At 39.5% G+C, this 25,296-nt stretch overlaps 1 protein-coding gene across 2 annotated transcripts in view; it reads right to left on the bottom strand.

Annotated features, from left to right (window-relative positions):
* Positions 1-25,296, bottom strand: part of LOC126483671 (TBC1 domain family member 31) — a 269,516-nt gene that overhangs the window by 199,834 nt on the left and 44,386 nt on the right. For both annotated transcript variants that reach the window (XM_050106735.1, XM_050106734.1), the window contains exons 4-6: positions 22,648-22,760; positions 13,144-13,319; positions 2,628-2,785 (exon numbers count right to left, since the gene is read on the bottom strand). In XM_050106735.1, the coding sequence (XP_049962692.1) occupies positions 2,628-2,785; positions 13,144-13,319; positions 22,648-22,760 (447 nt within the window). The remainder of the gene's footprint in view (positions 1-2,627; positions 2,786-13,143; positions 13,320-22,647; positions 22,761-25,296) is intronic.

Here is a 25,296-nt window from a genome sequence, read left to right as displayed (position 1 = left end):
CATCACTATTGCTTCCAGGTTGGTATGAAGGGGGATCCAGTCACTAATGACATCAGTGAGAACCAAAGAGCAGACCTCTTCACACAATCCTGGGGGGGGGGGAATCTTTTTTCCTTTGTATACACTGGACACTCTGGTGAGTGGGGAGAATGGAGACCAGAGCAGTTTGCACAGTTAGATGGTGGGGTGCAAGGGCTCCCCACATGAGGAGGGCACACACTGTTACCACTGGGGCACCCACAGTAACTACAGATGGGAGTGGCATCACATCGTGAAGACATGTGACTGAACTTGAGGTAACACAAGCAATGCATGGGAGGTGGAATGTATGGTTTGACATCGCATCTATATACCATTATCTTGACCTCCTCGGGCACAGTATTCCCCTCAAATGCCACAATGAAAATGCCAGTGTCTACATGCAAGGCTTCTTAGGGCCTCTGTGGACATCCGAGATGAAATAAACACCATGCTGTTCCAAATTAGCCCTAAGTTTGTCATCGGACTGGAGGAGAAGGTCCCTATGGAAAATTACACCCCGTGTTATTTTGAGAGACTTGTGTGGAGTGATGTTTACTGGGATATCTCTCGCAGGCACTGAGGGAGGCTGCCTGACTGGCAAAAGTTGTCTTTATAAGGAAGGAGCCAGATCTCATCTTGCTTAAGGACTTAACTTCACCGAACTTGTCCTCAATGTGTTCCACAAAGAAAAAGGATTGGGTGGCAGCAAAAGTCTCCTCATCAGTCCTGGTAGACACCAGGAACTGCAGAACAGGTTTCACCCCAAGCCAGTGGGTCTGGTGTCCAAGGAGGGTAAGGCTGGGAAGGTGGAAACAGGAACAGAGACAGAACTATTCTTAGGAAGAGACACAGTCACAGAAGAGTGGCCATAGAATTTAAGATGTTTTATGTGCCAAACATCTGCCCTGGTACCATTCACTCCGAACAGGGGCTCGCCTAGTGGGCACCACCCACCCACAACAATGGCTGCCTGGCAGGACGGTCTTTTCTGGAAGTTCCAATGGCCCAAAAAGACGGGCAACCACTCCTAGGCTTGCACAGGCATTCACAGCACAGGTACCAGCAGTGTGATCCCTGTGGTGTCAGGAGGCTCAGCCAGATGGATACGTAACAGCCCCCCTGAACTAGTTACCAAGTTGGTGACCTAGCAAGGAAGCAAAAGGGCTCTGGTGGGGAGGGAGGGAAAGGGGGAAGGGGAAAAGGAAGAGGAGCCTATGCCAAAGATGCTAGGGAGGGAATTCTTCCACATCTGCCTCACACTACAGATTTCAAATGGAGATATGGAGTTCATACCTCTGAGGGGGAGGAAAAAAGAAAAGCCAAAAAGAGGAGGAAAAGCAAACAAACCAAATACACAAGATGAAGCGAAGTCGGGAGGATAGCCAGGCCAACAAAGAAGAACACCAAGAGAGGGAAAGGAAAAGCCAAAGTGAAAGGAATAAGGACAGGGAAGCAGAAGGACGGGGAAGGTAAGGAAGCCCGGAAAAGAAGAAAGGCTGCAATAGCTCGTACACCCATGTGTGTCACAAATGTACCTAAAAAAGAGCTGTGGGGGGGGGGGGGGTCTCTAAATGAGTGAACTGGACATGTGCACAACTCTTCATCTGAAGAAGGCCGCTAGGAAACTTGTCAGAACATTGCAACAACACAATGCCATAACTCTGCTGACAAACCGAGAAGAATTTGCCAATGAAATTTGCCGAGCAAGTCTGCATTACCAAATTTAAAGTTTTGTTATTATTTATTTTTGTTATACATGCATTTCTAACATTTGTTCGTAAAATATGTGCAATATTGCCCCATAGATTCAGCCCTAGAAATATGAGTTACAAGAGAGGGGGATGGACATATAATTAATTAGTAATCATATGGTCTTCTCTGGGCTTGTTGAGGGAAGTACCTCTGGATAATTAAAAGGCTTTACAATTCTGGATTAGTGTAGCAAGCATACACTGTTTTGCAATTAAACAGAAGTTATATAAATGATCATACACATTTGAATGAGAATGGCATAAAAAGTTCATTCATGTAAGAACATAGAGTTACTTGTCTTCAACATACAATATTTATTCATTTATTGTTTAAATTCTCACGTGCATTTTTTCTTCTGTTAACCTCTTCCATCCAATCAAACCGATCATGCGATACACATCTTTACCCTTCTTGCATGCAATGTTTCATTCTTATTGAACTCAGACACATTTTCTTTGGGTCTTTTCCCTCCGAGACTCCTCTTATTCCATTCTGTTACTACTACCTAGTCTCTTTTCCCACTGTAGCCTATTTATTTCTTTCCTTCTTTCCACAGTCTTGTTTCTTTGTTTCCTTATTTACTCACCTTGCTATCTCAGATTACTCAGCTCTTACATTTGGACACTCAATTCATATGCTGTAATTTTAGATAAAATTGCAGGTGATAAATTTTTATATTTCAAACCAAATGTTTAAGGCTCAGCCTAAGAACTATGTTATGACACTTTTGCACAATGGCTATCTGTTTATTCACTTTGGATAATTATTTCTTCCATGACTGAAAAGATAACTTCCATTTTTAACAATTGTGACTTAGATGTATGTGTTCTACTTCATAATCTTAAAATTATTACCTTGTGAAAGCAATACAACGTATGTGATGACTCTTCCACATTTCAGGAACAATTTGTTTAAAACATTCAAAATTTCCATAACAGTCAAGTTTCCAGATGTGGATTGTATCATCTTGGAAACACGCAAGGATGTGATTTAGCACCGGCATGAAAAATATCTGAAACAGTTTAAAAGCATTAAGTAATGAAAACTGTTTATCATAAATTATTACCAAGTGGAAATATATTGTGACTTAGCTTAGGTTCTGTAAAAAATCATATCCTCGTACAAAATTTAAAATGCTATGGAACAGGCAAAAAAGTATATTTTTATCCTCTTTGTACTGCACAAATAGTGTGTTTCAGTTTCAAGTTGTTTACAGAGCAATAGGTAGTTTGAAAGTGAAGCAATCTGGCATGGTGCAGCACAGTGTTTTATCTTTAGTTCTTTGTTGTTTTTAATGCGAATTAATGAACCTTCGATTTTACTGTCACAAGATCTTCATTTTGCCCTTTTTGCAGATAGTAAAATTATAGGACTAAAAATAGTACCTGTGTTAATGACAAATATGCATACAATAAAATATTTGGAAATATCAATATATGTTTCAGGGAAAATTTTAGTGTTGAATTTTGACAAGAATGAGTACATATATTTCAGTGCCTCCCACAAAAATACCAGAAAATATCACCTATTCAAACACAATAACTAGACCATAATTTATACAGACAATGTGATAAAAGAAGTTGCTAGTGTTCAAAATTACAAATAGATCTTAACCCGAATTAGAAAAGTCATTCAATGGACTTAAAAGTTTTTTAGTTCAGTTACATATGTAGCAAATACAGGAGGAAAGTCCTGACAGAATTTACCCCTTCTGACCTCAATATCCACCGTCCTGACACCATCCAGCCAACAGTTTCCCCTTCGTCTGTACCACCAACCCTCCCAGTTTCAAGTCACCTGCACCATGCACAGCATTCCACCAGCTCCAGTACCCACACATCACATGCCTAGCTCGTACATCTGCCATCAGTCCCTCCTGTATTTCCTGCCAGCAACCCAATAGCTGCCCACCCCAACCTCTCTTCCTGCCTCGGTATTCTCTCTCTACCCACCCTACCCTAGTCCACCTGCAGTCCAGCTGGCACAGTGTAGGGGCACAAGGGTGTGTGTATTTTTACTCTAGCTCAACAAAGGATTTATTCTGAAAGCTGACAAGTTTTCTTTCTCTTCTGTCTGTGCCTGCCAACAACTCAATGCTTCTATTATTCAATGACCGGTCTCGTTCACATTTGCAGAAAACATGATTACATCTCTGGGAGAAAACAACTTGTTACTTTGACAACTGTTTCACAATACATATCAGGATTCTTGTCCATTTGTCATTAGTGATCTCAAAGAAATAATAAAAAAATGCAGGTGCCATGAAGACTTCATGTTACTACAGAAAGCAGCAGATGCAGGGTTGCCCAGTTATTAAATGTATGCCAGTACAGAACACATGTACTGGGGATAATGTGGTGGAATTGGGTAACTCCTCCAGTTATATCGAAGAATATTTTGATACGGATTCTTGAGGGTAATATATTTGGCTATATTATCATCATCATCATCATCATCATTATTATTATTATCATTCATACTAGCATTGTATTGTATTTCACTAAAATACAATGTACATCTTTCATTTCTTTCTACACCCCAGAGACTCCTTTCCATGGCATCAACAAAATACGGTTTCTGTATGAGAAAAGAGAAGGCAACAATTTCTGAAATGCTATACTTTTACTTACAAATTCAAATCAAATAGGTATCAAAGCACACTGGCCAATACTATGCACTATGTTTTCCTTTATTACACTGAAGTTATATATAATATGGAGGTAAAGTGGTAGTGGTGGCGGGTTTGAGGTTTGGGATAGGGAATACACAATGCTCTTGTAAGGTCATACTGGGAATCAAGAGAACTAATACACATTCTAGTAGCTCAATTCAAAGCACTTTGAGAAATATTTCTGACTGAGGTGTAAAAAACTTCAGTTCTCTACAAGCTGGATGTTGATAGTATTGTAAATCATTTCATTAGGTGACAGCAACAATGGAAATTTATGGATGGAATAATATCTAAAATGTAGGATAGGAAATCACTCACCTATAGCTGACTGCAGTCATATTGCGGATGCAGGTCAGTCATCAGTAGGTAATACATTTCTTTTAACTCAAGATTAACTTATTTCATCATACTGTTAAGAAATGCAGTGCACTGATTGCAGAATGAGTAGGGTGCAATATTACTGTTTCAATTGGTTAGTGCAGTAAACAACATATTTGAAGTACAGAGCATAGAGTATACTGTGTGGGATACATCTTGCAACATAATATATCGATATGACAAGGTTAAAAGGATAATAAGATAAAATAAATAAGTCTTCATTATAAATATGCATGTGGAACACTTACTATTTGTTGTGCACAGTACAGATTAAGAAACCGTGAAATGCTAAGCTTCATCAATATAAATTTCGGTTAAGAAAGTTGTATGGGCATGATGCAATTTCTGTACAGTGGGCAACTGCCTCATCTTCAACACAACAAAATAACATTTGTGTGTGACTTTCTTGATAAGTTTATCTGTGTGATTGTGTTAATTCAAGTTTACTCTGTTATCCAGTTTGACCTGAAGGAATTGTGCACACATAATGTTTCAGAGTATGATAGTTAATGGTACCACAAGGTAACTGTTGCTGGCTTCAATTGCAAAACATAAACGAGTATATTGGGTTGGTGCAGAAGTTCATGTCATTTTTCCTTAAGTTTAATAAACACAAAGATACACATAATGGAGACTTCAATCAGCAATAATATATTCTCTTTCACTATTTATGACAGTCTGCTTATGCTGGGGTAACTTTTCACTTACACAACTGTAGAAATCACACAGTTTTGAGGCAAAGAACTCGTCAATCTATGTTTGGAGCACATTTTCCTGTGGAAACAAAGTTCCTTGAAGTTTGTTTGATACAGGGCAAAAAAGCTAAAAATCTGAAGGGGGAAGATCAGTTGAATAAGGTGAGTGTGGCATGACTTCCCAACCCAACTTCTCTATAGTGTTTTTTGTCAGTCTAATTGAACATCACAGGGTTATTTGGTAACCGTGATAGCGTTACGGAGGTGTTTAATAAACTCAAGTGGCAGACTCTGCAAGAGAGGCCCTCTCCATCGCGGTGTAGCTTGCTCGCCAGGTTTCGAGAGGGTGCGTTTCTGGATGAGGTATCGAATATATTGCTTCCCCCTACTTATACCTCCCGAGGAGATCACGAATGTAAAATTAGAGAGATTAGAGCGCGCACGGAGGCTTTCAGACAGTCATTCTTCCCGCGAACCATACGCAACTGGAACAGGAAAGGGAGGTAATGACAGTGGCACGTAAAGTGCCCTCCGCCACACACCGTTGGGTGGCTTGCGGAGTATAAATGTAGATGTAGATGAACATCAGCAGGTGTTACTGTGGAGTAGCATCACTTCACGCAGTCTTCCTGGTCGTCATTCTTGGGTTGGCGTCTCCAAGGCACTCAGTTGTTGATAATAAATGTCAGTTGTGATGGTTACATCTCGAGGAAGCAATTTATAGTGCTCTACACAGTTGCTATACCGCCAGATGCACATCATTATCTTTTGGTGATGTGCACAAATCTTTCTACGGGGAGTTGCTGCTTTGTTTGAGCTCAACCATTCCTTTCTTTTTCTTACGTTAGCATAAAGACACTATTTCTCATCATCAGTAACAATACAGGTTAGGAATGGCAGTGTTGTTCATGAGCCAACTGATGATGAGCAAGCACAGATGCAGATATGGATGCCCACCGATTCTTGTGATTTTGGCTTATAGCTCGCGGTACCCATAAACTCCATTTTTGAACCTTACCTATTGCATGCAAATGTCACATGATGGTGAAAGGATTACAGTCACCACACTTGCCAGTTCTTGAGTATAATGATGTGGATTATTGCGGATTGATGTGTTTAGACAATCTTCATCAAATGCCAAAGGTCTTCCCAAGTGTGGAGTGTCACCCACGTCAAAATGACCCTCCTGCCATACTCTGTCCAATGACATTATCCCCATATGTAGCACAGATGCTTCTGGCTGCCTACATTGCTGTCACCATTCTGCTGAACTCAAAACAAGAGTACATCAGAAATGTTCCAATTTCTCCACTTGGCACTCCATTTTTTAGCATCCACAACTCCACTCACTATCACAAAATGACAATATTTAAACTCAGATAACTACAATGAACTGCAAATAAAAAATGCCAATTGATAAATAAACCCATAGCAACCGGAATACCAACTTGCAAGACAATGAACTTACGCAACAACCAAATATTTATGGAATTAAAACTTAAACTGTTTGCTGTGAACCGGTTGACAGCTTGTACAACTATCATATGGTCTGTGACTGATATGTCTGTATCTGTGTCACTAATTATTACGTTTATGTCATCTGCAAACATTCAAGTTTTCGGACACTCTTTTAACACCTTTGGAAGGTCAATTATGCAAATTATGGCCACGAGAAGACTGAATACCTAACCTTGTTGGACTCCATATCTTGTGTTCTCCTGTTTCAAGTTTTATTTTATTTCTGTGGTACAGTTGGTCAATGTGACAATCTAGTTACTGCTGTAAAGGTTCCATCTAATCCATATTTCATACTCCCCATGTCAAGTTTAATTTAATTTCTGTAGCGTAGTTACTCAGTGTAGTACCCCTGTGCTTACTGTTATAAAGTCATGGCAACAGCCATCCAATAGTAAACCCATTACTAACAAAAAAATTGAATTCTCAAGAAGAATCATGTAGTCCACATCACCAAAAACCTCAAAAAGGTCAAAGAATATACCAACAGGTTGTATATGACTTTATCTGTAGATAATAATTCACAAAACCCGCACCGATGGGCAATTAACAATTAATGTTGGGAAAATTAGTGTTGAGTTGTTGCCCACTTTCTCAATTTTTTTTTGAACAGACTAGAACACATGAAATGGACCTGTAATTAAAGGTAATTTTCTTATCTCAGTTTTTATTGGTATGTGTCACTACTGCATATTTAAGTCTGTGAGCAAATACTTCTTGAATAATTAACTGAAGCTCGAAGATGGTCCTGTTGTGCCAGAACAAGATTTTAATAGCCTGCTAGAAACACCATAGTCCTAAGACATATACTGCTAAGGAACATATGCTTTTCTAATTTCTTTAGAGTCTATATTTTTAAACTGCCGTTTGTTCGCGTTGGAACCAAGTACTTGTGGAGTAAATCTCATGCAGCCACAGTTGGTTGTATGCAACATTTACTGCCGCTGAACGACAGTTATGATTGAGGATAGTGCCAGTAATCTCAATATATCATCATTTCTGTGACAATACTGTCTGTGGGTTCAATTTCATTCAACTCAATGTTCATATTTATCTGTAGTTTGTGGATGCTCCATGTTGTTTTTACTTTATTTCTGGAGTGACTTTGTTTGTGTGCAGCACCAATGCTCTACTACATTGTACTATATAGGTAGTAACAGTCTTTCCTCTACAAATTACAGCCTGTCCAAAATATTAAGTAGGCTTCCTGCTATATGGAAGGAAAGTCCGCAGTGTCAATGATCATGGATTCCAAAATCACTGATCACGTAAAACTCAACTTGCACTTTTTTCACATGGCATTGTGAAAGCCATGGGTTAAGGTAGTCAAATAGATGCCATATTTCTCAATTTCCAAAAAGCATTTGACTCATTACACCACCTACATACATTATCAAAGTACAATTGTATGGTCTATGAAATGAAATTTGTGACTGGATGGAGGACTTTTTGGTAGGGAGGATGTGGCATGTATTCTTTGATGGAGAGTCATCGACAAATGTAGTTTCTTACAATCTACCTTGGGAAAGTGTGTTGGGGCCCTGGTTATTCATGTTGTTTATTGATGGGCTGGCAGACAATACTGAAGGTGCCCTCAGACTTTTCGCAGATGTTGCAGCTCTATGAAATACTCTCTGATAAAAGCTGCGTAAATATTCAGTCAGATCTTGATACGATTTCAAAGTGTTGAAAAATTGGCAACTTGCTTTATATGCCGAAAAATGTAACATTGTGCAGTTCATAAAACAAAAAAGTGTAGTATATCATGACCACAGTATCAGCAAGTCACAGTTGGAACTGGTCAACTCATACAAACACAAATGCCTGGATGTAACAATTTGTAGGGATACGAAATGGAAAGGTCACATAGGCTCAGTTGTAGGTAAAACAGGTGACAGACTTTGGTTTATAGGTCAAATTCTTGGGAAATTCAATCAATCAACAAAGGAGAGTGCCACCTATCCTAGAATATTGCTCAAATGTGTGGGACCCAAACCAAATAGGATTACTGAATGCATACACGGAAGAGCAGCTTGCATGGCCAAAGGTTCGTTTGACCCATGAGATAATGCCTCACAGTTGCTGAAGAAACTGAACTGGAAAACACTTTAAGATGACCCAATCTGTAAATGGTGACTAGGAATTTACTACAACTGCCTATGTATCACTGCCATAAGGCTTGTGGAGACAAGATTAGATTAATTACAGCTTGCATAGAGGCATTTAAAACAGTCAACCTTCTGTGCTCCATGTGTGAATAGAAGGGGAAGAGTAGTAGTAGTAGTAGTAGAGGTGTTTGTGGGCGCACGACAGCAAGGTCTTCAGCGCCCGTGCAGCATCATAGTGAGACGGGTGTCAAGAAAAAAGAAAACCTCAGAACATTGACATAAAACGGAACAGAGAACACGGGGAACAATCATTGAAAGAATGTGCTCACCCACACTGAAGCGTGGGATGATGCAGGGCGTCAGCAGTAAAATGTGGACAACACAGGAAGAAAATGGTAGAGGGAGATAAAACAATGGAGCAGATGGAAGTGGCTGGCTGACCACAAGGAAAAAAGGGAGGAGTCAGCCACTCTGCAACACACTAAAACCTCCAGCCTAAAAGTTTAGGCCAGAGTCCAGACACATCACAAAACTTAAAAACCCTTGCCACACACGTCTCATCATCAGCTAAAATACAAGGGGAAGAAGCCCTAATAACTGATACATTGGTAAGTGTCCTCTGACAAATCCTCAGTTGGTCCCTGAAGGCATGTGGCACCAGATGTCTATGCACAGTTATACATTACAGGTCAGCATTTTGTGGGTGCGGAGCTGGTGCCCAGTGTCCCAGATGTGTTCCATCAGGTTCAGATCAGGCTAATTTTATGGCCAAGACATCAGTGTAAAGTCACTATTGTGCTCCTCAGTCCTCTGTAGCACGATTATGCCCCTGTGAGATACGCAGTTATTGTGCTGGAAGATGCCAGGTGTGACATTTCCATTGAGCCATAGACCAATCTCAATAGTCCAGTGCCCACTGCAATCATAACTGATGTTGACATTGGGTCAACATGGAAACATGTAGACATTGTAGACTGCAGAGCCCATTTTCAACAATGAGCATTGACAGTATGCCCTGAAACTTTATTGCCTGCTCCATTCATCAACCACTTTCTTTAGATGCTCGTGACAGTAGCACACAAAAAGCCGATCAGACTGGCTTTGTTCAAGATGTTTATTTTTGGTGCCCTTGTTAATGTCACTTATGTCAGTAGACTTTACTCATTTGTGGTTTATATAATCAATAGAATGATTCCCCATTCACCTCTGCTTTGCTTATACACTTTCTGTACCAAGTCATGTGACTATAATCCCACCAGGCTGAATTCAGTCTCTCAGCAAGCATAACATTTTGGTTAATCAATGCAGAGAGTTGTATACCACATTGAACTTAAATCTGCCTGCTTTCACTATGTCAAATTCTTCTATGAGTTTATCAGGTCACTTGCTAAAATTTCATACTTGATGTGGGATACTGATATGCCAAACGACTGTACACATAGGGGCAAGTTCATTTATTTTATTTATAATAATAAAAATAATCTACTGAGACAAAGAAACAACCCTCTCTTTTCCAACAGAATTATTTTTTTCTAATGGCATTCAATAATTAATTAATGAGAATATGTTTCAAAGAAGGTTTGATGGCTGCTTTTCAAAAGCTTTATAGATCATAATTGCAATGGACAATGTCTCCTTTTCTTCAACAAACCTTCATGAAGTGTGTAAAGTTTCTCAAGAACACATGGTGTATAAAAACACATTCCACAAAAGTTGACTAAAGAATCATGTGTGTGTCTTTATGCCGTGAATAAACTAGTTAAAAATATGGCGACAACATTGAGACGCTACCACTCTACAACTGTCCATTTAATTGGATACAGCTTAACAAAAATATTCTATGGCAGAAGCAGAGAAGCTTATGAGGGGCACTCCAAACAAACTTCACCATTGGAGTGGTACGACGATGTGAAACACAGGTAGAAAGTAACAATGAAACTGAGGGGAGAAAGAATTTTTAGCAGAAAATAACATTGACCAACTTATTATTTCATTAAAATCTGACAGAGATTCTGGAGACCATACACATATAGTGTATCACTGAAAGTGAACCTGAAGGATATTTGTTCATGGTATAGCCCATTGTACCAAAACTTCAGTTGTACACATGTCTGATAATTTTTTGCTTAGTTTTACTACCTTACTGTTAGTATGTTTCCATGGATTAAGATTTAAGAGAACAAGGGTCAAACTCAAACAGTTTTACAAAACTGATGAAAGCAAATTACAAAATTTTTTACAGGATGTACTTCCACTCTGCAGCAGAGTGTGAGCTGATCTGAAACTTCTTCGCACATTAAAACTGTGCACCAGGCTGGGAATTTAAAGGAACCTTGCTTTAAGGCTGTGAGGTTCCAGTATCATCACACAAGTTGTGCAAGTTCCGGCATAATTTTTTATCTTATCTTTCCAGTTACTTGCATCTCCGGTGAGAATGTGGGTAGATAACGTTGCACATTACTGGTGAGAGGTAATACAATACAGAGCGTGCCTGTTAGCGAAGTGATATGAAATGACAATGAATATCTTTTATTTATGGAGTGAATTTTATAACTATACGCTACATTCTGTGGTATTTGCAGTGAATAAATTTTGAGTGTTTCACTTGTAAAACTGACTTTAAATTCAAAGACTACAAATTCTGCTCCTGCCTAATACTCAGTAAGAGAAATCACAAGAATAAATGGTAAACAGAGTCCCGTTTCTTGGTTGTGAAACGACAGAAATATATCTGGCACCACTCACATAGTAATAGAGGCAGACAGTGTTATAACGGCTCAAGCCAAAGTTCCAGGTTTGAGTCTTGGTCCAGCACAAAATTTTAATGTTTCAACACAATGTACACATACACTCTGCTACAGAGTTAAAGATTAATTGGCCAACCAAAATATGTACAGAAATCGTAGTAAACACCAAATATATAGTACTAAGGATTGGAAATAATCATTTTGATCCAACACAGGAAAGAATGAACAACAAGTGTGATGGACCATGTTCTAAAGACTTAAGGCTGTAGATCAGAAAATCTTTACAGTGGTCACATTAAAAATTAAAGTACATTTCAGTAAAGTGACTGCTTGCAAGAAGAGCCATTTTTACTACACAAAGTTACATGTTTAGGAAAATTTTGTGTATTAACTATAAAATATAATTTAATTTATGATACTACTTAAAAAGCAGTAGCCATATTTTAAGTTCTTTGTTCTACCTTGTTGAACATAAAAGGGTCAGTCTTCAAGATGTGTACAACTCGATGGGACATTCCAATCTATGGCCAGTGCTCAATGGATCCAGGAGATGATTATGATAAGAGATTTCAAAAATAAAATCAAACAATGGAAACTCCACATAGGAATATCAACAATGTAGGAAAAGATACATTGCTATTTCCTGTAAAAGAGACACGTTAAGTTGAAGACAGGCACAGTTAAAACACACTTACACAAAGCTTTTGGCCACAGCCTTCATCAGCAAAAGAGAAACACACACCATTCACACACACAAGCAAGCACACCTCACGCACATGCGGCTTGGGCCAGAGCATGTGTGTGAAGTGTGCTTGCTCATGTATATGAATGATGTGTGATTCTCTTTTGCTGATGAATGCCATGGCCAAAAGCGTTGTGTAAATGTCTATCAATAATGCCTGTCTGCAACTTAACGTGCCTTCTTCACAGTAAGTCGATTTAGAAAATAGATTTTTCCCTCTTACTCGAAAAACAGTAACCTGTGCACATAAGGCTTACTTACATCAATTTTTTTTAAGGATACCTGAATAGGCATATGGGGATGCAAATTAAATTAAATACTGAAAATCATAGAACAATAATGTGACTGTGAGCAATGGAACACAAATGTGACAGACTGGGAACAGGTTGCGAGGAAACAGTGACCCAGACAGAAACACAAAATACTGTATTAACGTAGCAACGACTACTCAATACTTTATGTTGAACCAAATTTCCTTACATAAATACTAGCTGCCTTGAAAAATTACACTTACTTGCTTCAAAGCAACTCCTTCCCGCATAGACAATTTATGTATCTGCATATTTGACTTTAAATCCCAAATAAAAGCTTCTTGAGATGATGCAGACAAACAGTAACTTGACTGAGAAAATGAAATTTGCGTAACGGGAACAGTATGACCATCCAGATGGTTTTCTATGTTGCCTGTCTCTAGAAACACAAGACATAATTACTTATATAGGTGTGGCATTGAATATTTTGCTCTGCAGTGCTGAAATGTAAAAGAGCATAGTTAGCATTGATAATGGCTTGTTGCTTGTTTCAATGACAGTATCCACAATACCATGCAAGTATGAACAATTTAACATTTCCAACTTTCTCTCTCTGTCCCTTAATTGTTTACACTTTGGAATAAATAAAAGCAACAGTCACTCTTACATTCTCAGCAATGTAATTCTCCAGAAACAATTTGAAATGTGCCACTGTGGTTTTCCTAAAAGGAAGGGACATCAATAATGTAAGATGGAGTTACACAGAATTAGTATCACCACTGACTGATAAAAAGCACATCCACTTCCGTACGTTAAATAATCTTAAAAAATCCAGGGCACATGTTTGTGCTAAAAGTTGCCTTTCAGCTCACACTCACATGCAGGCTATCTAGGCTGCAGCCTAGGGGCCCACACCACAAAAATTTAAATTTAAAAAGTGACTTTCTTTTAATACTGTAGAGCGAGCTATGTTTTAATTGTAAAAGATGTAGATGTAATTACTTTGTACAGGCTTATTTGGCTGAATTTTTCAGAGGACAGCTAATATGTGGATTAAGTCTGCATTATGACTCAAACCATGCACTACCTCATGTCAAATTCCCAGTGGCGCCCAGTCAAATGTACGGCATTCAGTTAACAAAAGAATGGTTAACAGAATTTTGATAGTCTGAATCAACTTTATAGAAAGCCCATTTCTTCCATAGCTCAATTCATGCAAACAAGGACCTGTAAGACATTTTTTACTTTGTGTTACAACTATGGATGCTCAAGTTCTTGAGGTTGGGGAAACCAATTTTAAATAACATTATTCTGTAATGAAGTTCTGCAGGAAAAATATTATATGTCTTAAGATGCATACTGTCCAACATATCTACAAAATAATCAATTTTTGGAAATATAACTGGGTAGGCAAAAAAAATCTACTCACTAAGTGGGCACAGGAGAAAACACACAAAATTTAAAGAAACATGGCTCCTCCTTCTCGCAAAAGGATTGAGGGGAAAGGAAGAGGGATGAAGATAATTCTCCCCGTTTCCTAATCCTCATCAGTCTTTTTCCTTCACTCCTCTACCTTCCCCTTGAACCCTTCTGCCAGGAAGAGCCACTCACTCCAAAAGCTTGCAATTTCATTAATTTTTATGCATTTTATCCCAACGCCACTTGGTGAGTAGGTTTTCTTTGTCTATCCATTTATATTATAGATCCACACTGTCTGACAGATAGTTAATTACTCATGGTGTCACAGCAAAGTCATGTGACCACTGTGAGCATTCAGTGGGAAGTGCGGAAGTCACAGAAATAATTGTATTTTTTTAATTATGAAAGTATTTTTATAAAATTTTTACTGTCATCATAATTATACTGTTATATATAAAATCAAAGATGAGGTGACTTACCGAACGAAAGCGCTGGCAGGTCGATAGACACACAAACAAACACAAACATACACACAAAATTCAAGCTTTCGCAACAAACTGTTGCCTCATCAGGAAAGAGGGAAGGAGAGGGGAAGACGAAAGGAAGTGGGTTTTAAGGGAGAGGGTAAGGAGTCATTCCAATCCCGGGAGCGGAAAGACTTACCTTAGGGGGAAAAAAGGACAGGTATACACTCGCACACACGCACATATCCATCCACACATACAGACACAAGCAGACATATTTAAAGACAAAGAGTTTGGGCAGAGATGTCAGTCGAGGCAGAAGTGTAGAGGCAAAGAAGTTGTTGAAAGACAGGTGAGGTATGAGTGGCGGAAACTTGAAATTAGCGGAGATTGAGGCCTGGCGGATGACGAGAAGAGAGGATATACTGAAGGGCAAGTTCCCATCTCCGGAGTTCGGATAGGTTGGTGTTGGTGGGAAGTATCCAGATAACCCGGACGGTGTAACACTGTGCCAAGATGTGCTGGCTGTGCACCAAGGCATGTTTAGCCACAGGGTGATCCTCATTACCAACAAACACTGTCTGCCTGTGTCCATTCATGCGAATGGACAGTTTGTTGCTGGTCATTCCCACATAGAATGCATCACAGTGTAGGCAGGTCAGTTGGTAAATCACGTGGGTGCTTTCACACGTGGCTCTGCCTTTGATCGTGTACACCTTCCGGGTTACAGGACTGGAGTAGGTGGTGGTGGGAGGGTGCATGGGACAGGTTTTGCATTGGGGGCGGTTACAAGGATAGGAGCCAGAGGGTAGGGAAGGTGGTTTGGGGATTTCGCATGAATGGACACAGGCAGACAGTGTTTGTTGGTAATGAGGATCACCCTGTGGCTAAACATGCCTTGGTGCACAGCCAGCACATCTTGGCACAGTGTTACACCGTCCGGGTTATCTGGATACTTCCCACCAACACCAACCTATCCGAACTCCGGAGATGGGAACTTGCCCTTCAGTATATCCTCTCTTCTCGTCATCCGCCAGGCCTCAATCTCCGCTAATTTCAAGTTTCCGCCACTCATACCTCACCTGTCTTTCAACAACTTCTTTGCCTCTACACTTCTGCCTCGACTGACATCTCTGCCCAAACTCTTTGTCTTTAAATATGTCTGCTTGTGTCTGTATGTGTGGATGGATATGTGCGTGTGTGCGAGTGTATACCTGTCCTTTTTTCCCCCTAAGGTAAGTCTTTCCGCTCCCGGGATTGGAATGACTCCTTACCCTCTCCCTTAAAACCCACTTCCTTTCGTCTTCCCCTCTCCTTCCCTCTTTCCTGATGAGGCAACAGTTTGTTGCGAAAGCTTGAATTTTGTGTGTATGTTTGTGTTTGTTTGTGTGTCTATCGACCTGCCAGCGCTTTCGTTCGGTAAGTCACCTCATCTTTGATTTTATATATAATTTTTCCCACGTGGAATGTTTCCTTCTATTATATTAATTATACTGTTATCAATATAATGTCAACAGTGATGTTCAGGTACTTGTACAGAAGAGGGAAGACCAAACAATTAGAAGGTGCTGAACATATAAAGTTATCATAAGATTATGATATATCTGACATTATGCATCACTGATGTGCACTTTCATCAGTCACCTTGTTGTCTGCATTCATCTTCACCAACTGATGGTGGCTCCCTATTAGCAACTTTTTGCTTCATGTCGCCTGTTTCTAACTCCATAAATATGGTTGTTGTTAGCTCCCTTTCAGTGTTCTGGTGCCCAGCAACTATTAAAATGGCTGATAGCATAGGAGGACCACTGCATAATTTGGTTTCCAGCAAGAAGCCATCAAAAAGTAACCATTAAATGATCTGGCACCCAAAATAGATCCAGCAAATCATAACCACTACAGTTTATTTGGAAAGAAGTCTGATAGGAGAGGCAGTTGTATGGTGGAGGTACCACATTTGCACGTGGTATGCTGGTACGTTCTGTTGATGTGTGTTTTCCATGATTAATGAGTTGGGGAAAATGAGCTGTAACATGGAAACAAATTGTTTCCAAACTTATGTTTACAAAACATACTTTGTCTACATGTGAGCAACGTGTCCTACAGTTTGTGCTGTACATTTTTGTTACACTCTGTAAACTATGAAAGTGAGTGCGAATGACACGTCTTGTACCAGCTATTACATAAATACTGTTTGTTCTTTTACGCTGGCCTGACTAAACGAAGTTATCAAGTTACGATAAATGGGTATAGACTGTGGGTTTATACTAGCAACACAGAATATTCTGTTTCAGAGCATGCTCTTTAACATGACAGTCATGACCTCAGTGCCTGTTTCATCACATGTGCCATCTGGTTTGTTCCCCATACACCAGTGTCTCAGAACTCCACAAGTAGGAACTGTGCTACAAAATGTCCTAGGTTCTTGTCACCCATCTGGCCTTAATTTATGTTTAACTTCTTCCGGCTCAGCATTTCTTCACTGCAATTACTCTTTTCTTTACTCCCCAACACCCATTATTCCTTCTCATCTCATATGGCCAGTCCCCCTGACTGGGAGTTCTGGGTGACTTTCCCAAACACTACCTCTTTTCCTAAACTTCACCAGTCCTTTTCCTTCACCCCTCTTCCTTCCCCTTCAACCCTTCTGCCAGACAAAGGAATCACTGGCTCCAAAAGCTTGCAACGTTTAATACCTTTATATGTGAGTTCTCATGCTGCCACTTATATTTTCAGAATTCAGATATGAGTAAAAGATATGTATCATAACAAATATCTGTTACACCTAACATAATTTATAGATTGTGCTGACAATAGAAATTAACAAACTTTAGACAGCAAAGAGACTGCAGAATTTAAAAGAGTTGTTTCCTTTTCTAAGTGGAACTGCATGTTAGCTCTATCACTTATGATGGGGAGAAATCAACGAGGATATGCCCTTAGATATGATGTATATACATAATCAACTAACATCCAGATGTGACTGCTGCACCATCTAATAGGAGGGCATACATTGTAACATACAATATGGGGACATTCAGAGTTACAATAGTGGCTGTGTACAGAGGAATAAGACAAATGTAACACAGAAGACAGATTATAGAACCTGGTATGAATAATGCTATGGCAGAAGTTGATTATCTTGATATATACATACAAAAGGAGGAGGTAGAGTTGTAAATATTATTAACAGGATAATGTACCCTTATTTGCATGTATGTATGGTGTGATGGAAAGGATAGATGGACCTAGAGCAAAAAGGGTGACCTATTCCTCGGGGAAAAGGAAGATGCATAAATAGGGAGAATATCACTGTGGAAAGAGGTGTATCTTGATGGTTACTACCTAGGCTGGTACCATTAGCCTCGATCAAATTAGGTGACTTTTCCTGAATTGGTCAATCTGTTCCATATGCTGATTTAATGTTGATATAATAAAGTGATAAGTGTGAGTTTTATATGCTGTTCTCCAGGTCTGGAAAAGGAAACTGATTTCAGAATGTCCAGCAACAAATCCTTTCTCATTGTTCAAACAATGGAAAATCCAGGATGGACTGTAACAATTGTGAGAAGGAAAGTTGCTACTCCCCATATAGTGGAGATGCTGAGTCGCAGATAGGTACTTGTTACTTTTTCAGTGTTCGAAACTTGTAACTCATCTGGTTCGGTGGCAGTTTATAGAGGATGGAAGTGTTTCATGAAATTGGCCTCATAACAATGAATGTGGTGGTCTCTGTTACAACTACATAGGGCAAATCCAACTATAGCTCTGAGAGTTTTTAGACTGTCATATACTCCTTCAAGAGGAATTTTTATTTTTCAAATTTTTAGTGGAGCTGACAGGTCATATGGTTGGGTTTACAAGAATTTTCTATGGGAGGTTTGGGATAAATTAATCCAAGGAAATGGTTCAATTTAAATGTGGAATTTGCACAAGCAAAGGTGATCACTATGTCATCTTGCTACCCTCTCTACTTGGCATCAGCAGTAAGATGGTAGGAACAAGTCAGTTCTGTAGGGTCTGCCGAATAACTTCATCCTCTGGCACCTTGGCGACGAACCCATCAGTCTTTGAGATCTATCTTCCTTCTCCCTTAGCTCCTATTGTCCGTAGTCTTCCTTTCCTTTCCTGTCTTCTCCTCCTGGAGTAACTGGGCTATCTTCCCCCTTTACCATATTCAACAGTTTCCATCGTGGAACCCTCCTTATATCCACTTATTAAAACCTGTATTCACAAGCTTGTCCAAGGTGTAGCACATGACCAGTAATTTCCAAAAGTTTTATGAGCATGGCTAGAAAAGCCTGAATTCTGGAACAAATACACTCAATAGATGAAATATGGATCATTTGATTAAATGGCTACTGGACTATAGCTCCTAGTAGTGAGTGTTGCAAGAGTGAAAACCATTAAAAGTTGTAAAAAATTGTTAAGGATCCTTGTGGGTAGCAAATACGAGGGTTGGAACTTTAATAGTGGCAACTATTTATTTACAGCTCGTACAAAATAGATACGTTTTCAAAGTTTTACTGTCCTTCAAAGTAGTCACCAGCATTGTGTATAACCCATTGCCAGTGATGTGGAGGTCGTAGAATACTCTTAGCAATGTCAGTTTTGATGACAGTTTGAGCGACGTGGTCTATTGCCCGACGAATTTGTCAGTACTGAAGTGAATGCCGTGAAGTGTTTCCTTCAGTTTAGAAATCGAGTTGAACTCACGAGGGCTTAAGGCAAGGGAGTGCAGCAGGTGATACAGCACTTAGTGGCCCCATCAGTCAAACAAATCAGTAACAGCTTGCACTGTATGTGCTTGAGCATTGTCCTGCAAAATGATGGTCAGGTCCTGCAAAAAGTGTCATCACTTCTGTCTCTAAGATGGTCATAGGTTGTGTTCCAAAAATGAACAGCACAGAGACAGATGTGATGACACTTTCTGCAGGACCTGACCAGCATTTTGCAGGACAATGTTCAAGCACGTACAGTGCAAGCTGTTACTGATTTGTTTGACTGATGGGGCTGCTAAGTGCTACCCTACCTACTGCACTCCCCTGACTTAAGCCTTCCTGAGTTCAACTCGATTTCTAAACTGAAGGAAACACTTCACGGCATTCGCTTCACAACTGCTACAAATTCGTCGGGCAATAGACGGTGCTGCTCGAACTGTCAACACAACTGGCACTACTAAGAGTATCCTATGACTTCCACATCACTGGCAACGGGTTATACGTAATGCTGGTGACTACTTTGAAGGTTAGTAAAACTTTGAAACATATATCTATTTTGTATGAGCTGTAAATAAATAGTTGCCATTATTAAAGTTCCAACCCTCATATTTGTTATCCAACATCCCATTTCCATAGTAAGGGTGATTATCTGGTAGAAATGTTAAGGAACTTAGTCAATGTGAAGCATGTACCTATGATTAATAGTTTCCACTAAATGGTGGAGCATTCCACACTTAATAAGTATGAATAAATGTGTTCATTGAAAATGTGAGATAATCACAACTGTAATGGTGTACTAACGAGGCGAATAATTTTTAATACTTGTAGTGAAGTTGGAACTTGTTGTTCCGTTAATGTTGCAACGCAGAGACTACATCATTCACCTATATACTTTGATGAAGTGATGAGTTGCACAAGCATTTTTCAAATCGATGAATGGTAAACATCACAATAAAAAGTTTATTTTTGTAGTGTATGAGATACTCCACAGTTTGGATGTATGTTTTATTTATGCACATTTGTCATGAGATAGATGGATGCAGCTTATCTGCAAGCTGGAATGACGATAATCATTGTACTATGTTCGCAGTACCTGGTAGTTGTGTGGCTTATTCCTTGTCACTGACTCCTGCCTTGGAAATGTGGTGCATGCCATAGAGGAAGAGTGACAAGAGAAAAGTAGTTGTGTAGATACATTCAATTGGCATCTGTTAATGAAGACAGAACATTTTTGGACTTCGACCATATCAATGTTTTTGTGATGTTCCACACAAGGCAATAACTTCGTAATGCACAGTTATTGTAAACATGGATGCAATATACAAGTCAATGTTAATGAGAAGCCTTATTCTGAGAGTTGGTTGTTGTATTTGTACATTTAACTTCCAACATGAGCGGCAGCATTTCAAGAAAGGACGTCTGATCAGATGAAGTTGGCAAGTATGCTGTAATAATAAGGTGAGCAAGATTAAAGAAAAGGAAATCGTTGGTTATCAATCAGACTTCACTCCGCCATCTGATATCACTGTAAAGAACAAGCAGAACATCACACTGTACATGCTCCTGCAAGGAGACTAACATCAGATGTCGCTGGTGTAGTGCTGTGCATGCACTGCAGAGGTGGTGGCAGTGGTCAGTGACTGGGCTGCTGCTGGAGGCCAGCTTGGATAGTTGCGAGTGTGTCGTTTGAATGTTGGCGAGTACTACACTTGCCATAGCGAACCTAGCTGTTGTAACAGGCATTAGTGCATTTTTATGTCTTTCCTCAGCCCTACAACAATTTTTCTTGCTGCCATCACTTTTATGCCCCCTATGCATCAATCAACTTCCTTGTTTTTATCCTCCTAGATTTCACTTTCCCTTTTACAGGTGTCCTTTTTTACTTCTGTATTCATTCTAAGCTACAAGACTATCATGTTTGTCATTGATCTCGTCCAATTATTATACATATTTTTTACAGTTATCTTTTCTTCAGTGCTTTGAGTCCATCACTGTGGGGGCTAGGTCCCTTCTTCTTTTTGTTGCACCAGTATTTCAAATGTCACTTTGTGAATTCACTTTTTAATTCATTGGTACATATGCTCCACAGTTCCTTCTTCTAGGTGCTTCAGTCTGTTTGCTACATGCGATTTATAAAGAAATTGAATACACCCTTGTTCAAACCATCTACATTGAATTTCATAGTGTCCACTCATTGTACTCACAGGAATATTTGCCTCTTTAATTTGTCTTTGTCCCTCAGATGTTACTACCACCTTTGCACCTGACAAGAAGTTCTCTGAACCATAGTCTGCATCCCTGCACATTCTAACATTGTTATGTTCTTATACTTGAATTTTTATTTTGAATGATATAGTCACTGACCTGACATTTCCAGAAGGACTCTTCCAAGCACACTTGCACATCTACTTGTGAAGAAAGAAACCATTTCAGGCAACTCCACATACCACAACTCAGAGAACAAAGTCCCATTTATGAGTGTAGACAAATGTACATGCCTTCTTCCAAGGGGGAAAACGTGCCCCTGCTAAGGGGGAAAACGTGCCCCTGCTAAGGGGAAAAACATGCCCCTGCTCCACTGGACTGCAAGTTTGCTTAATAAACTGTCCATCGAACAAATATGGGACATGATTTGTCAGCAATTTGTTCAGTATGGTCCTCCAGGGATCACTACTGGTGCTTTGTGACCTTGTCTATACACTGAGGACAGGGAAATCCCCCAAGAAGATTGAAGCCTCAACATTTAGAATCTCTGATAGCAGGATCAGGAGGGTCCATGTCATATTGGTAATTAGAAGTCACATACAGGAAATTGGTCCTCTTAAATGATTAGGCATGTCAATTATCTAAGGTGCAGTTAAGAAAGATAGTGAGATAGAATGATTTATTGCTTATGTTCATGAATTACTTCTATGGTTCACGACGTGTGAAGCACAAATGTAGCTAAAGTCTCATTTACCTTGTATATAATCTTGTGAGGAGAAAAACTGAAACAACAAATTACAGTCTCCTATCTCTCAGTCAACGAGTGCTACAAAAAATGTAAAGTGTGAATATACTATGTCCAAATGGGAGATAATTTTACATACAGTTAATAAACAAATTTGTGTATAACACTGATCGTTATATGAAACTAAAGAATGGCAAAATATTTTATGCAAACCTGTATTCACAAAAAGTAAACTGCCATTTTGTATTCCAACAAGCAGTTCATTTTTTTTCCTTGTTGAGAACGTAAGGCATGTGCACGAATCCAGCTTGATTAACAGCCAAAATCTGAAACAGTGTTCAATTATTTTTCTTTCAGTTGAGGAAGACTTAGGTGCATTTCAATAAAAGACTCTGAAGCAAATTACAAACACTGAAACACATTGTTCTCCACCCTAAAGCTACTGGAATTTTAAACCATATGTAATAAGAAGCAAAACCATGATAACAAACATAATTAAAACACATTCTCCACCTGCAAGAAAATTGAATACTGGAAGATATCTAAGACACAGTTAATATTTCTATTATATCTGTACTGATTACATCACATGTTTATTTCAGGTTTACATGATATCCACATCCACCTCCGTAGTTGAGATCGCTAATGTACTTTAGTCAATGGCACTCGATGCAAAGGTAGTCAATGTGGATCCTGGTGAATTTTCATCATCAGTATTTGCTGAGCAAGAGCAGGAGAGATGATACTGTACAGTTCCTGGTTGTCAGTCTTTCACACAATGTTCTGGGTTAAATTCCAAACCTTTCTGCAGTGTCTTGTGTGGTGTGATCTTGTGACACTGTTGATGCTAATCTGTCCGTTTGATGGGGACGTATCCATACACCCACTACTGTTTCCTTCACTCATCAAATACGCGTAAAGACGCAACCCACACACTTCATGAGGGAAAGTGCTGTTGTGCACAGAGGAGGAAAAGCTTTTTCAACTAGACAACTAAACCTTCCCCTTGGGGTCTCCCAGCCATCCACACCATACATTTTTGGGTATTTATGATATGCATGACTTCATTAAACATGTCAACAGATTTCACTAAATGTTCTTCTTTAATTTTTATGTTCATATTAGCCTGAACAACTTTAGAAAGCCTTAAACAAAAAAAAAAAGAGAAAAAAAAAAAGTGAACAGTCACAACAAACGTTTGAAACACAAAATCTTGTAAATACTCTGTACAACAGCAGAAAATTTAAAAAAAAACCTTTTTACTATTATTTTGTCTAAATAATTGTAATTTTTTTGTCAAATCTCAATCCACATATACTGTTCAATTACTCCTACCAAGAAATAATAGCACCAAAAACAGGAAAATTGGGTTTCAAATTTCTAAAAGGAATTTCCACATATTCTTCAATTCAGAAAATATGTTGAACAATCTACAACATCTAACCGGACAGAGAATAAAACCTACTCACCAAGTGGCGGCAGAACACACACATAAAAGACTGTTATGATTTGCAAACTTTCAGAGCCAGTGGATTCTTCTTCAGGCAGAAGGGTTGAAGTTGAATGGGGAGTGGAAGGAAGAAGGGTGAAGGAAAAGGACTTGAGAGGTCTAGGAAAAGGGGTAGATTTTGGGAAAGTCACCCAGAACCGTGGGTCAGGGGAGACAGATTTGAAAATCTGAGAGCTTAAAGGTTGAAGACATAGTAATATGCAAGACAGAGATTACTACTAAAACATTGTACATGAGTTAATAAGAGTGAAAAGATAAGTGCATTGTATGTAACAGAGGTGGGAGGACGGCAGTGAAAAGTAGATGGGAAAGACAATGAAAGGTGTAGAAAACTAAAACAGAGTGAAGCAAAAAGTAATTACAGAGAAGAAAGGCTGAGACAGAAGAAATTAAAGTAAATTAGGGCCAGCTGGGTGGTGAGAACCAAGGACATGTTGTAGTGCTAGTTCCCACCTGCGGAGTTGTGAGAAACTGGTATCTGGGGGAAGAATCCAGGTGGCACATGTGGTGAAACAGGTGCCTAGGTCATGACTGTCATGTTGTAGAGCATGCTCTGCAACAGGATATTGCGAGTTGCCCATATACACCCTCTGCCTATGCCCATTCATCCTAATTGATAACCTGGTGGTAGTCATACCGATTTAGAAGGCCGGACAGTGTTTACATAATAGCTGGTATATGACGTGTCATTTCCCACGTGGCTCTCCCTTTGATAGCATATGTTTGCCAGTTACAGGGCTATAATAGGTCATGGTAGGAGGGTGCATAGGGCAAGTTTTGCAGGGGGGATGGTTACAGGGGTAGGAGCCATAGGGTAGTAAGATGGGAGCAGAAGTACACTGCCTGACAAGAATACTGCGGAGATTGGGAGGGCGACAAAGCTATTCTAGACGTGGTGGGCAAAATTTCAGACAGAATGGATCCAATTTCAGGGCACAATTTTAGGAAGTCATGGCCCTGTCGAAGCAGCTGATTAACACATTCCAGACTAGGATAACATGAGTCACCAATGGTATGCTCTGAAGCTGTTTTGAGGAGAGATCAGCAGTATCAGGACTGGATGTGATGGCCCGGGAAATCTGCTTTTAAACTAGGCTGGCGGGGTAATTATGAACAGTGAAGGCTGAGGTGAGAATGGTGGTGTATTGCTGTAAAGAGTCTGCATTTGAACAAATAATTTGCATCGGATGCCAAGGGAGTATGGGATGGAACGTTTGACATGGAAAGGATGATAATTGTCAAAATGTAAGGACTGTTGTTTGTTGGTAGGTTTAATGTGGACAGAAATGTGTAGCTGGCTTTTGGTGAGGACAAGATCAACATAAATGGAAGTGGCATGGGATTTGGAATAG

The sequence above is a fragment of the Schistocerca serialis genome, chromosome 6 (genome assembly GCF_023864345.2).
Source record: "Schistocerca serialis cubense isolate TAMUIC-IGC-003099 chromosome 6, iqSchSeri2.2, whole genome shotgun sequence".
In the NCBI taxonomy this organism is placed as follows: domain Eukaryota; kingdom Metazoa; phylum Arthropoda; class Insecta; order Orthoptera; family Acrididae; genus Schistocerca; species Schistocerca serialis.
This window is presented reverse-complemented; position numbering and strand designations above follow the sequence as displayed.